At 34.4% G+C, this 14,802-nt stretch overlaps 1 protein-coding gene across 1 annotated transcript in view; it reads right to left on the bottom strand.

Annotated features, from left to right (window-relative positions):
* zip (myosin heavy chain 10) overlaps positions 1-14,802 on the bottom strand; it is a 230,892-nt gene that overhangs the window by 83,649 nt on the left and 132,441 nt on the right. Inside the window, exons 7-9 of the mRNA XM_089106054.1 lie at positions 13,979-14,122; positions 10,313-10,527; positions 1,960-2,283 (exon numbers count right to left, since the gene is read on the bottom strand). Coding sequence (XP_088962180.1) covers positions 1,960-2,283; positions 10,313-10,527; positions 13,979-14,122 — 683 coding nt within the window. The remainder of the gene's footprint in view (positions 1-1,959; positions 2,284-10,312; positions 10,528-13,978; positions 14,123-14,802) is intronic.

Genomic DNA, 14,802 nt, shown 5'->3' with positions numbered 1-14,802 from the left:
CTTGACCCTTCCCTAAGTAATCCTCTGATACTTTTTTAAAATTTTACATGTGCACCTATGGAACCGATTCTCGAGAGGATATTGAAGCCATGTTAAGTACCAAACTCACTCAGGTTTATGAAAAGTTCAACGCTCAGCTGATAAGGCAGAACCATGACCAGAAACAGAAGCGATAATTTATTTCTAAGGGGGGAAGGAGAGCGGGTCCTAGAAACAAACAGGCCTATTACACGAAATACGAACGAAAAATATGAAAACAGTCCCTAAAATATCGAAGTTTCGAAGGAAGATTCAATCCCTTTCCCCTTCCTGATTTAAGCAGCGCTATTTTATTTTTCATCAGTGCTAATAAAGCCCAGGGTCAACTAATAACAAATAACAACAATTGCGATTGCCCTTGCTGGTGTTATTCTGGTTTAAAACAAAAGTGAACGGGTTCCAATAGCAAAGCCTAACCCACACACTCAATTTTCTTATTTATTATTATTTATACTTTCATTTTAAGTTTTATTTATTTTACTATTACTACCTTTTTCTATTCAATATTATCTATCAATTACTATTTTTGCTATTGCTACAGCAAGCACCTGATTTTTTTTTTTTTTTATCTAATACTATTGATCCCTAATAGGGCAAAGAAACTACCGTACCTTCTCGATAAGATCAATGGTAGGTTGCAAATCCAAACCAACCAGTCCAAGCAAATCCAAACCAGTATGATACAAGCATTTGGACAGAATGAAGTCAGAAAACAATTCTTATTTCATAATATCAGAATAATATAGCTAATACATTTTACATGCAGACCCGCTGTACTTTACCCACACCCCCTAATGTGTAAATATATAGCACAAATTTGTTTCTAAAGTATTATATTTTTATCATACTTAGTCATATTTTATTAGGGTTAACCTAAATTCTCTTCTTGAGTGGTAGAGGGTATATCATACAATTACCCATTTCTGTTTAAGGGGGGACGCCAGTCCAAAGCCGTTTTCGCCGATTCGAGCCCTTTTCCTGGTCAGCAAAAAGGCTCAAAGACAAAGGTATCAGATTTCACACAGACTTGAGTAAACAAACTCGAAGAGGGCGACTTCCAGGGGTTCCTTACGCTTTCAATATTAGTTACATTTTCCCAGTACATCCAACTTATTCGCACTATTTATCGAATGTCCAACACTCAAGCTAACGCTTTCAAATTATACACACCAAATAAATCATTTCAAGAGCTAAAGCTTCACTAAATCAAAGTCCAACTGACCGCTTTTGAACAAAAGGAAGCGTTATCCCCCTCAGCATAATTTATGCGCCCACATCCGTTTGATTCCAAGTATTTTAGGCTCTTTGTCGGGTGATAAGCAATTTGAAACGTTGGTATGTAAAGTATTCGAAGGGACTGCAGCCAGCAAGTGTTTTTTATAAAAAATGCTGCAACCGCTTCAATAGAATATTTTTCGCTGCATTTTTAAGTACCAATTACGACAATATTGACTGCAGCGATCTTGCAGGCAAACCCGAAATAGGTTTTTGAGTTTTTTTCGGATTTCAGGAAAAATAGGTGTCGGCTTTAGCATTTTGCTAAATCAAAATGTTCACCTGATTCTATTCTATTAGAAAAGACTGAGACCGCCTAACTGCCTCAACTATTAATGTCAGTCAAACTCAAAACGCTTACTATGGAAGAGATAGGAAGGTCGCTTCAAGTATGGTCGCCCCTTAATGAATGTCCATTTGCGCGGGTGAAATATCCAATATCCAATCGGTTAAAACCAATAACGAAGCCAACCCATACACCTTCTTTTCTTATCTATTATTATTTATACTTTCATTTCACTTTTTGTTTATTTTACTATCACTATTTATTTCTATTAATTACTATTTTTCTATCGTTACACTAATCACCTTTTTTTCTATTCATCTAATACTATTGATGCTAATAAGGCAAAGAAACTACCGTACCTTCTCGATAAGATCAATGGTAGGTTGCAAATCCAACCCAAAATCAATGAATTTCCATTCTATACCCTCTCTTTGATACTCTTCTTGTTCTAGGATGAACATAGTGTGATTGAAGAGTTGCTGCAGCTTTTCATTAGTATAGTTGATACAGAGTTGTTCAAAAGAATTCAACTCAAATATCTCAAAACCAGCCATATCTAAAATTCCAATGAATGATGCACCTTGTCTCTTGGTTCTGTCCAGAGACTTGTTGATTCGGTTTACCAACCATTTGAACATCTTTTCATAACATGCCTTACATATGGCTTCTACAGCAAATTCGACCTGGAAAGATGTATTAATTAGTTTTGCAATCTGGGGAAAGATCCCGTGATTTAAAAATCAGAAAATACATTGAACAAAAAGATATAACATTAAATTAAATTCCATATTTAATCACCCTGTAGTTGAAATATACTAGTTTACAACTTAGATTGCTGATAATAGCCGTCTAATATTTTTACAGGACACCATCTAAAGCAACCCTGAGTGGGAAGGCACAGTTTTATTTTTCAGCAACTATTCAGATAGTCGAGAAAGATCTGCTCGAGACACAAAATCTGACGGATTGTACTGTAAACAGTTAAATTCCAATGCAACTTATAAGGAATATCTTAAAAGTACTATCAGTGATATTAAGACAACCTTAATTGTCGTATGAAATAACTATCCTTAAATCTAGATGAAACGCAAGATTTCGCCGTTGAAATTACCAGTTTACAACTTAGATTGTTGATAATAGCTGTCTAAATTTTTTCTTCTACAGAATATCATCCAAAGAACACCCTTGAGTGGGAAGACTCCGTTTTCTTCTCTATTTGCTTTACAATAAAAAAAAAATCCTAACCCTGCATGTTATTTACAATCTAACCAGAAAGACTGGTTTAATATAGCACTGTTATACTCATAAATCAAGGGGTTACTAATGAATCGTCGAAAACTGTTCAACGACTGTGACCCTGACCAAACATCTTATGCCTCACTTGTGCCTTCGCTCTTTCAGTGTCTACGCAATGAGCTAAAGCACTGCCGACTACTGTAAAAGAAGTGTAATCCGCGGTTACACAAAGCACTTTTAATCAAGACTGTGTGAAGCTTTCTAGAGGTGACAAAGGGAGGATTTCAGTTTCGATAGAAAATTAGCTAAAATTTCAAACTGAAAATAGTAAAGATCGAACAAATATTGCCTCTGGATAAAAGAAGGAGGGCCCCTATAGATATTGACTCGTATCTTCTGAATAATAGTGGAAGTCTTCTATCCTCTAAACAGGATATTATCGTGTTAAAATATTCTCAAAAATGATTTATTTTCAGGGCCAGTCTCATTTAGAAAAGATGTTTTTTAACTATCAAACCCATGTTCAGGAAAAATAGGGAGATTTATCATCTGGGACCCCCTTCCCCTCCCGAAAAAAGACAATCTGCGAGACCCTTAAAATTTCGTGAATTTTTATAATAGTCGGAGGTAATCCCCATCCCTCCCCTCAACACCACACTTGATCTCGAAGCAATATAAACTACTAAGTTTGCCATTAATTCCTTAGGCAAACATTTATCACTAACAGCCCCTATCTTTTAACTGAACTACTCATACGGACACCTTCTACCCGTCCTCCCTATTAATGAGTCTTAAATCCAAACATTGTGGAATTTAGTCTAAAAACTTAGTTTATACTTTAATTTAGCTAGTTCACACACTTCGAAACTGATAAATGAATGTATTTGGAACTTGTTTTATCTAAACAAATTTTTTTAAAAAAATCACCACCCCCCCCCCCCCCCACACACGACAGAAGAATATGCCGACCCTGCACTTTTGACCCTAAGGATTTGACTGTTTCCAGCTGTTTGCCGTTATTGCATACATTTTCTTTTCTTTTCTAAATCTCAACAGTCAAGGTAAGGCCGTATTATCCATTACAATAATGATTTAAGTATCACTAATGAGATAAGATTTACAACGTCTCAAGTTACTGGCTGAATACATATTACACAACAGACTGGTTCTTTTTCTTCCATCTTGAGATCGGCATTAAACTTAAAGCAATCATTTTGGTAAAAGGGGTCTTCAAAAAAAGCTAATAAAAGCAGTCACTCAAAAACTGACATTAATTTGAAGAGAAAAAAGTTTTGGGTATCTAAGTGACTATTAGTAATTTTAATATTGTTATGACGTTATGCAAAAGTCTGCACAAAGGGGGATTTTCCCATCGACTTTCATTGCAAAACATGAGCCTTTCAGAATCCAATCTGACCAAGTCTACTTTTTGGATTTTACAAGGATTTTCCCCGAACAAGAATAAAAAACGAAAAAACGAAAGAATTAAAACGTCAAAGAAACTTTTAGCCCGGAAACACATTTTTAAAGTCAGTTTTTTAAAGTCAGCAGGTCAATTCTAGAATGCAAATAAAGTACCAAAGACATTAAAGTAAAACAATGCTCCCTGAACCCATCTTGCGTCTAACCAGACTTAAAAGCCACGATTAGGTCTCGGAAACAGTGAAAAGAGAAATCTTAAAAAATGGCGACAATTATCTAAGATTTTTCTTATAGCTGTTTCAAAATTACGAAGTTTTTAGGGCAATACCACTTTTTTTCTTTTTTTATGCTACTTTTCTTTAGTGATACCACGCTGAACCGTGAAAATAAATAAGCAAGCTAAGAAGTTAAATTTTATTGTTCGTAAAAAAAAATTTAACAACAAAAATTTAAATACCCAGATACACCAACACCTTCAAATGAAAGCCACACCTTCTTCATCTGTTTGGTGCCAAACGTTTCACCTCATTTTTCCCCATGTCTCTTTTTCTTGTAGCTAGAACTTCCCTACTGTATAATCACAGGTTTCTGATACCCACAATGGAGCAAACGTTTTTTTCATGAATATCGTTCAACAGACTCTGCTGTTAATGTACACATAAATTTTTATCGATTGCAGCTTGAAGTTAAATGATCGAATAAAAATGAGAGCATTTTTTTCTTCTTCTTTGAAATGGGTAAACACAATAAGCGACATCCAATGATTCTACAGCAGTAAGGAACTCTAAGTAAGGAGCGACCCTTGCAATAGTAACCGAAGCTCTAAAAAACCGGAATTTTGATACCAATAAATACATCAAAAAATCGGATTTTTATTTTATATAAGTTTTATCAAGTTTAGTCTTACCTATCAAAATTTACGAGCCTGAAAAAAATTGCCTTATTTTCAAAATAAGGGAAAAACACCCCCTAAAAGTTATATAATCTTAATGAAAATCACACCATCAGATTCAGGATATTAGAGAACACTCCTGAAGAGGTTTCAAGCTCCTATGTGCAAAAATGTGGATTTTTTTGCCAGAAGAAAGATAACGGATTTTTTTTTTCAGGGGTAATCGTATCGACCCAGTGGTCCTAGAATATCGCGAGAGGGCTCATTTCGACGGAAATTAAAAGTTCTAGTGCCCATTTTAAGTGACCAAAAAAATTTGAAGGATGATTAGGCACCCTCCCACGCTCATTTTTTCCCAAAGTCACAAATTTTGAGATGGCCATTTTGTTCAACATAGTCGATAAATCTAATAACTATTTCTTTGAGGATGACTTAATCCCCCACAGTCCCCGGGGGGGAGGACTGTAAGTTGTGAAATTGCCCATTGCTTACACATAGTATAGGTTATTGTGAAGTATAGGAGTTTTTCATGGGGGAAGGGAATTTTCTATGAAGGGGTGCTTGATTTCCCAGCATTATTTAAAAAAAAGTCAGAAATTAAATTTAAAAAAAAGTTTTTTCAACTGAAATTAAGGAGCAACATTAAAACTTCTTTAGCGTAAAGAGTGAGGTCTTGACGAGGGGGCGAGCCCCCTCATATACGTAATAATGTCTGTTCGTTTTAATTTTAAATGTTGCTCTTTACTTTCAGTTGGAAAAAAAAAACTTTTTTTTGTTTAATCACGAATAGATACAGCTGGAGCTTATGCCATGTAAGATAACTCAACTGAGCCCCGTAATTATGAGAAATGTATTTTATTTTTAGATAATCGGCTTAAAAGTTATACCCAAGCTCATTTGAAATATTACATGACGAAACAAAAACAAAAAAAGGAAAAAAGAAAAGTACATATCAGGTAACAGATGTTTTGAAACCTTTTGTTATTCAAATGAAATGTTTAATGTGCGAAAATCCCTTGCATACTCATTCCATTGTTATCTTATTTTAAAAGTACAAGCTAAAATAATAATATAAGCGATAGGACAACCTGGTAATTCAGTCTGAAGCAAAATCAGACAGACACTCTGCATCACTTCGCCGATGACACCCCAACCCATTCAGTCATCCCAAAACATGAAGATCCAATCAAAGCTTTCCTTCCCCTATATAAAGATCTTTTGAAAATTGGAGTGGCCCGATGCCTGGATGATAAGTTTCAATGCATCAAAAAAAAAAAGAAAAAAAAAAGAGCTCATGATCTTCCGATCAAAAATGACACGCATACATCCCAACTTCATCTTCATGAACGGAACTATAAAGAAAGTCAACGAGCTTCGTCTTCTTGAAATCAACTTGTCCACAGGCGTGTCCACAGGCACATATTACAAGCGTGAGTACTTTGGGGTGGAAGATTGGAACATTTAGTAGTTGAATTTTGTTACCTGTAGTGCCCCCCCCCCTCGTATCTGCAGATTGTATAATGGCAAAATACAAAGAGTTCGATCTTGTCCTAGCTTCTTTTCAGGGATACCCCTCATGGCCATCAGTAGTTATTAAAACCACCAAAGACCAGAAAAATCATGCTAGATACCTAGTCTTTTGCTACGGTACCCACTCTGAGCATTTTATAGCTGAAGCTCATATCTGCAACTGGAATGAGCACTTTAAAGAAGCCTGTACAAGGACAGATAAAGATGTAAATAAGGCTTTTGAAGAGCAGCGCCTATTCCCTGATATTTTCAAGACTAAGAGTAAAGCTTACTTGTCTCTACTCAAAAAAACTAAAGTAAAATCCAGCCTAGCACCGTCAACTCCGACTTCCGCAGCAGCATCAACTTTAAAGGAAATAATAAACGAAACTCAAGAGGAACTAATCAACACTAAGTCCAACCTATTGAGTGACATTTCTCGTGTCGTATTAGACACAATGAAAGATCGCCGAGCTTCTGAAATTATCAGTGAAGATATTGTGAACGAAGTTTATAATTCTATTTCCCTTGAATATAATGCTAAATTTGAAAAAATTGAATCAACCCTTCAAAGACTTTATAAAGCTGTGAACTTGCTTGAAAATAAAATTTCTATAATAGAGGACAGGGTTGACCAACTTGAGCAGGATACCTTACTTGACACCCTAAGTTTCTACGGTGTGAAACCAAACCCCAATGTGGAATTGATGGATAATCTTATTGAAGTGATAACAAAAATAATGGGCTTGCAAGATTTCAAAAAAAATGGACCTCTTAAAGGCTAATCGATTCCGTCAGCCTGCTACTCAAACTGAGAATGTGAAAATTGCCCCCATCCTGGTAAAATTTTCAAACTTGGTTATTGCTCAAAAAGTGTTTGCAGCAAAAAGTAAGTTGGTTAATTCAGGTGTATTTGTGTCTGAAAACCTAACTAAAAAGCGTCGCGATCTATTTAAACGCGGCTCGCAGCTCCTTTGGCCCAAGAAGTGTTTGGTCTGATCATGGACAAGTTCTAGCCAAAGTTCCGGGTGAAACTCGTATACGTAAAATTAACTATTCGCATGAATGCATTAGTATGTGACTTGTTAGTATTTTTCTTATTTTGTAAATGCCTTCCACAGTTCATTGATTTTCATTTATTTTTTCATTTTTGCTTCTCTTTCAGTGCTAATGGTTCATTCCGATAATACCTGCTGTCCAATTAGTTATTTGTTTGTTTGTAATCCTTTGACAGGTTTTTCTTTTGCAATTGATTTAAGTAAAGATTTCTTTTTGGTTCATCTGGTGACTAATAGACTCAAAGTAAAACCTGTTTTTGTGAATTTTTTAAGCCATGAGAGTCGGCTTTGGAGTTTGAATATAATCCTTTCGATGTAATTAGTATTGTAAATAATTATGTGGGTCAGGTTAATCAAAGTTCGATTAATATAAACCCTATTTGTTATAGTAAATATGTTTCGGATTTGGGGGGAGAAGAGGTTACCAAAGGAAATTATTCTTTGACAGCATTTAAGTTTAACATTCAGGGTCTCTCCTCGTCAATTGATAATTTATGACAAATTGTTTCGGATGGACAGCCTGATGTTGTGGGTTTATGTGAGACGTTTTTAATTATTTTTTTTTAATATACAGAGATGGTTAGGGGCTAGGTTAAGTTGGGTCAGATATTTAATATAATGGGTTGTGCGTGGCCTGCTTTCCATAATTCTTTGTCGTAGTTTTCATAATTTTGTTTCGAAAGTATTATATTATCACCATGTTTTGGTATACATCATTAGGATTAACGTAAGTTCTATTTTTGGGTGTGTTTCTTTGAATTGACAAGTGCCGAATTTTCATGATTCTTATAAATTTTTATATGCAGTGAATTCAGTTAAAAAAGTGTCTAGCCAGGTAAAGAATCTTCATTTATTGATGTAACCATACACAATATGTATGCAAGATATTTATGCATTTGTGGCCAAAAATTTCAGTGGTCCATTTGTACATCGTAAATAATTTCTTAGACTACATTGCATTTCCAGATATATTTAAAATGAGAAGAAAGTATAAAAACGAGTAAAACTTTTGACAATAAACAGTCATTTGATTTTAAGTATATTTTTAAATTCATTACCAACACCAGAAAACAACAGAGAATAGTGATAAAGAACAAAAATCTACGTTTTAATTTAACTCCACCAATTATCTTTTCGAAAATAGTTTCAGGACTTTGTGCGTATTTATAAGTGCATGTGTGTATGCTCCGTAATGCTCCTAAGGAATAAATACAAAAAAGGTCTTGGGGCTTCTTTACTCCTTCTTTACTCCTTGTATAAGGTCAGATTTTAATCCTCTAATGGCGTGTCATATTGTTTGGAATAAGTTGCCTGAATCAGCTCGAGGGTGCCACTCATTCGGTTTGTTTAGGAAAAAAAAAGAAAAAAACAAAAAAAAAAAATTGTTAAAAATTTTTGGCTTCGTAGATGTTATTTTTTTTTTTTTTTTTTTTTTTTTTTTTTTTTAGTCTGTTTAATCTAATTAATTAATTTAGCTTATTTATTCTATTTCTTCTATAGTTTTCATTGTATCTATATTTTCTTTTCTTCTCCTTTGTATGTGAGCAAGTGTTTTGTTTTTCATTTTTGAGTAAGCATTTCATATGTCTTCCCCCTTTGTACAGGCCAATGAGCCTTTGGGGGAATAATAGCATGTAATATTGTATGTGTATTTATAAAGAAGAATAAAACTTATCTTATCTTATCTTATCAGGTCTCTCTTGGAAGACCCACCTCGATCGGGCGAGAACCTCCTGCGCAAAAAAACTGGGGATCACCATTTGCTGCAAAAACTTTCTCTTTCTCAGCTCAATCATCCCACTTCACAAGTCTTGCATTAAACAAATCGACGAGTATGGATGCCCGCTGTATGCTGATTCACCTCCTTTTTTTAGGGCATTCTCGTATTGTGCCCATAATTGTCCAACCGACAAGGCAGATACGAAGGCACAAAGCTCGGTCTAGTTATCTCGAAGTTGGCAAGACGAAAAAAGAGTATTTGAAGAACCACTTCATTTGACTTTGCATATCAATCTGGAATGATCTTCCTGGGGAAGTTATCCCGAAAAGAATCTCTGTTTACTCTTCCAAAAGAAGATTAAACAGTCATTTAAAATCTCGATAAAAGACTGACGAGAAGTCTTGAAAAACATGAAAGTTAAGCTGAAAATATAAGAAATTATCTTCTAGAAACTACGTGAGGGTGCAAGAACCCCCAAAATATGGATTTACCTGTTTACATGACAAGCGAGCCACGTCTAGTCCGGAAACGCTTGGCAGTACTTGATTGTGCGTAACTTTAGTAGACGAAACAGACAATATTCATTGATAGAGAACTATCAGAAGCTGGAGGCTCTTAAGTCTAAAATCATGGACCACTGGACCATTCAAATCTTGCTGAGAAGCTCCCCTACAAAGACTTCCCTGATCCTTGGTACCCATCATCAAGTTGTAAATCTTTTTTTTTTTTTTTTTTTTTTTTTTTTTTTTTTAGGACGTCCGTTATATGTTTTGCAGTTATAAAGCAATCATATGTAGTAAGAAAGAATCTGGCGAAGAAAGTCAAGGACGACAAAATAAATGAAAAAAAATAGAAGAAAAGAGAATATAGCTTACTTGTTCCTTTGTTTGCGCTTTTGTGACATAATCTCTCCCAACTTTGATTTTAGGCTTTAGGAAGGCTTTTGTCATATCAACAACTTGAAGACCCAAAAGCCGCGAAATTTTTTGGGCAACAGTGTTATCCGGCAGGACAGCCTGGTCTGAATTTCGATCCTGTTTGAATTGCATATTGCCAAAGAGCATCACAGCGGACACAATTCTGAAGAGCGCTAAAAGACAACAAATTAGCCTTTAATAACCTTCTAATAACCGTTTAAGTGAAAAGTGATTCTTCACTTTTCTTTTAGATTCGTCCGTTTTTCTTTTTCTAGTGAGGGTGGGTGACTTAGTCGAAATTTTTGCATTTCATTGGTTTCTTATCACTTGCTGTAAATCATCTCGTTTTCATACATTCCCGTATTGTAATTTGTACTGGATTTAATTGCCGTTGTCATCGGGACAATGAACCAAGGCCCAAAGTGGTCAAAATTTAGAGTAAAGTTTTTGAAGAAACTGTCAAGTGATAAATATTTTCCATATTACATTACTTTGAAAATAGTCATTTCAAATTTTTGATAATTTAAAGAAAATGTCTTAAACCCCTGAAAATTGCCCTCGGCTGAAGTAAAAATTGCACAATTTGAAATCATCTTTGTCCATAACCGTTCGCAGAAGGTTCACAGTAACCACTTTGAAGAACAACGAAAATCATATTCATGCAATGGCGGCAATCATGTCTCCCCCCCCTCCCCAGGGATGATCGTACTCGAACAGCGATCCTGTCGGGAGAAGCCTCACTTGAACGTAAATATAAGTATCTAGAGTCCACTTTGAGCAAGGAAAGAGATGACTCCACAGTAAACTGCTTTTTTGTGTCGTTTTAGGCCCCACGACATCAATTTTGGTCAAAATATGATCTGAGCATTGGGAAGTTGAAACTCTGAGATTTTTAATCGATTTTTGAATGTCTAAAACCCTATACTTGAGGTTTGGATTTTTTCCATCTTGAGAATCGAGTATTGGTGTGGATAGTGTGACCGTCGCGTCTCCTTCTTTTAAGGGGTGATCGTAAATAATTACGAAGGGCTTATTTGAACAGAAATTTAAAATTTTAACGTCTTTTCCTGGCCAAGAAAGAGATCACGCCGCGATAAACATTTTTTATAAGAAAACAGCGATTTCGGGCAAAGAGGGCCAGGGACTCCGACGAACTTCGTATTTGTTTTATATATTTTCAAATTTCACGAGTGTAATATTTTTAGTAATAAAATATGCGTACAAGCGTCTCTGAGCGGGGGTGGGGGTACAAGATGGTAAAGGTCCATAAAAAGATAGCTAAGAAATAAACATACCATTTGATTAAAATGAACAAAATAAAACACCACTCATTCAAAATAGATCCCTTTATAGATGTCCAGGGTAAAAAAGCCACTTTTCGGGCGAATCGTTATGTTGAAGAAACAGTTGAGTTTGACTCAAGCTATTTTTTTCCTAATGGCTTAAATCAAACACCTTACGATATTAGACACCAAGGTCTGCAATGCAGTGGGATAAAAAGAAAGTCATTGCATATTAGGCACGCTGAGAGCTTATTCTTTCAAATAAATTTGGAATGGCACACTTGAATGGATGTGTTTTACTTTACGGTTACAGAAAATTTGTGCTGTAGAATGAACCTGGGCTTTGCCGAATTCGTTTATTCAATACTACAACTGCAATATTAATATTATTATTGACATTATTAATATTATATACAACTACAATATTAATATTAATATTATTATTATTAATACAACTTTATTATTATTATTAATATTATTATTATTAGTATTATAATACTATTATTATTATTATTAATATTATTAATATTATTATTATTATTAATATTAATACAACTACAATATTAATATTATTATATGACATTATTGATATTATTGATATAATGATATTATTATGACAATATTAATGACAGAAAGCAAAGAAAGAATTATGGGTATGATGGGTGTATCTTATGATTCAAAAACAAATTTCTAATAGTTTTATATTTTTAAATATATGAAAACTAATTTGATGAGAACTATTATGTTATAAAATTTTAGTAAATGCGGTGACAATGGCTAAAAAAGAAGACGGTGTATTTGACTTTTTTCTTGTTATTTGATTGAAAATCTTTGAACTACAAAGCAGAGTTCATCCACTACCAGCCTCTCGGTTCTAGCAAGGCTTTATTGGTTAAGAAACCCACAATCTTTGAAAAATTATCTTTCAAAATTCATACCTTAACCTTGAGAAACATTTCAGTCAAATTCATTAAGTCTCACTTTAATGAAACCAAGCTCAATAGAAAAACCATTGTCAATTTCAAATGCAACAATCCTTATCGAGTGACAACTTCCAAAGAAAACTTCAGAAATGTCACTTAGAAAAAAAGAGATGATGGGAAAATACAGATCATATTATCTTTGACCTCCAACTTGCATAATTAAATGTTTTTCTATGCTTTGTGTAAAACTGGAAATCAACCAGAAAATACAACAACTCAAAAAGGGTACAATCATTCACGCTTTAATTCTAACTATTGCTAGTGAGTCTTAGTCCAAATCCGAGCGACACTTGCATCAGTTATATGGAATTGATACAAGTAATTAAACTAAAGAAAAAAGATAGCTTTTTGAATTATTGCTTCTTCAAAATTACGGATAAACACAAAGTAAAATCAAAAAGGACACATTTAGCTGGATTTAGGAACAAACACACACTTTGGGAGATGAAGCCCCCCCTCCCTAAAAAAGACTCGTATTTCAGTAAACAAATTGTCTTACATACTACAAAAAAAACTTGATATTTTGCTAATTTCAACAAATTACTTTGCTCTGCCCAAACAAAAGCCAAAACAACTAAAAAGCACGTATATAAATGCATATATATGTAATTGTTTGACAATTATGGATCTTTTTCTGCCTTTACTTGACAAACAAAAAAAAGGACGTAAAGCCTACATGAAATAAGTTACATCCACCTTCCCCATAATCCATTTTTGATTCTCCCTGCCACAGAGCAAGGTTTTACAAGGAAATCCTTGCAAATATGTACACTGAGGGGTTTTGGACCAAAAACATAAGAAGGCTTTTATCATTTTCCTTAAAAAAAAATACAATAGTAATTTTTTCATAATTTGCCGATTCTTTAAATTCCTTTCTTATTTACAACCACTATTAAATATTAACAGCAATACATCAGCAATAAACTATACGAAAATATACCACCAGCCTTGGCAATTTCCTTAAAAATTAACACTTTTACAATGATTGCAGTTTCAAACGTTCTCAAAAAAGTTGAAGATAAGGAAGAAACTTCCTGTGGAAAAAAAGTAGTGGAGATCCGTAATGAATTATCATGTTAGTATTATTTTTTTTAATACGATAAGTTACTTTTAATATAAATTTCAAATCAATTATGCAATTCATTACATTTTTTTCAATGGCTCCTCGTGACTATAACTAGATATTTAACAACATTGCCCTCATATAGAGGCACGATTTAGCCACTTCCCTAAGGTTTATTTGTTTTTTTCGTCAGGGAAAGTCTCTCCCCATCCATAGACAATGTTTTAAGGTTCTTTTAATTTTGAAAGTATACCCACAGAATCAATTGCTAGGTGACAGCCGATCTAGGACTTACCATTTAAGTCATCCTGGTTCAGTCCCATGATATTCATTGCTTTGCACGTTTGATGATATTCTTGAACGTCATCCACGCCAGGAACTTGGAGAAAGCCATTGGACAGAAAACTATACTTGTTCTTATCCTCCAAGATGTATTCGGCTGAAAGTAGAATGGAAAATAAAAAAAGAAAAAATTAAAATTAAAAAGGAATATTTGTCGGAATGTTTCATTGACACAAGAAGATTTGACCCTGTCGAAGCTCGACAACAGAAACAAAACTATACAGAGTATCTACACCGAAATAGCTTTGTTTTAATTTTGCTGCCAATACCAAATGGCTACCATAACCTGGGTACAGAGATGTTAGAGATTTCAAAGATACTAAATTATAGTGGTCCATACTCTACAGTTCGCAATCCTAGAAAGAAAAAAAACATGTTGATTTGAATTGATTTCGAATTGAAAATCAAGTGTTTTGCAGTAGGCATCGGGACATTGCTAATTGTAGAAAAAGCCAAGACAGATAGTCCGAGTAATTGAGAGGCAAATGTTTAAATGGCTGCACGGATAAATGGTGGGAGTAAGTATGGCTCTCTTATTGGACAAATACTTGGTGTTAGTTTTTGGAAAGACACGCCTGCCTAGAGTCTCAAGCAGGTTGACCAAGAATTTAAAATTGACATATGATCATTAGATTGCCTGGAATGAGAGGCAAACAAGATTTGACTCTGCCGAAGATAGACAACAAAAACAAAACTATACAGAGTATCTACACAGAAATAGCTTTGTTTTAATTTTGCTGCCAATACCAAATGGCTACCATAACCTGGGTACAGAGA

The sequence above is a fragment of the Artemia sp. Qi Xiang Cuo genome, chromosome 20 (genome assembly GCF_049724085.1).
Source record: "Artemia sp. Qi Xiang Cuo chromosome 20, ASM4972408v1, whole genome shotgun sequence".
Classification (NCBI taxonomy): domain Eukaryota; kingdom Metazoa; phylum Arthropoda; class Branchiopoda; order Anostraca; family Artemiidae; genus Artemia; species Artemia sp. Qi Xiang Cuo.
This window is presented reverse-complemented; position numbering and strand designations above follow the sequence as displayed.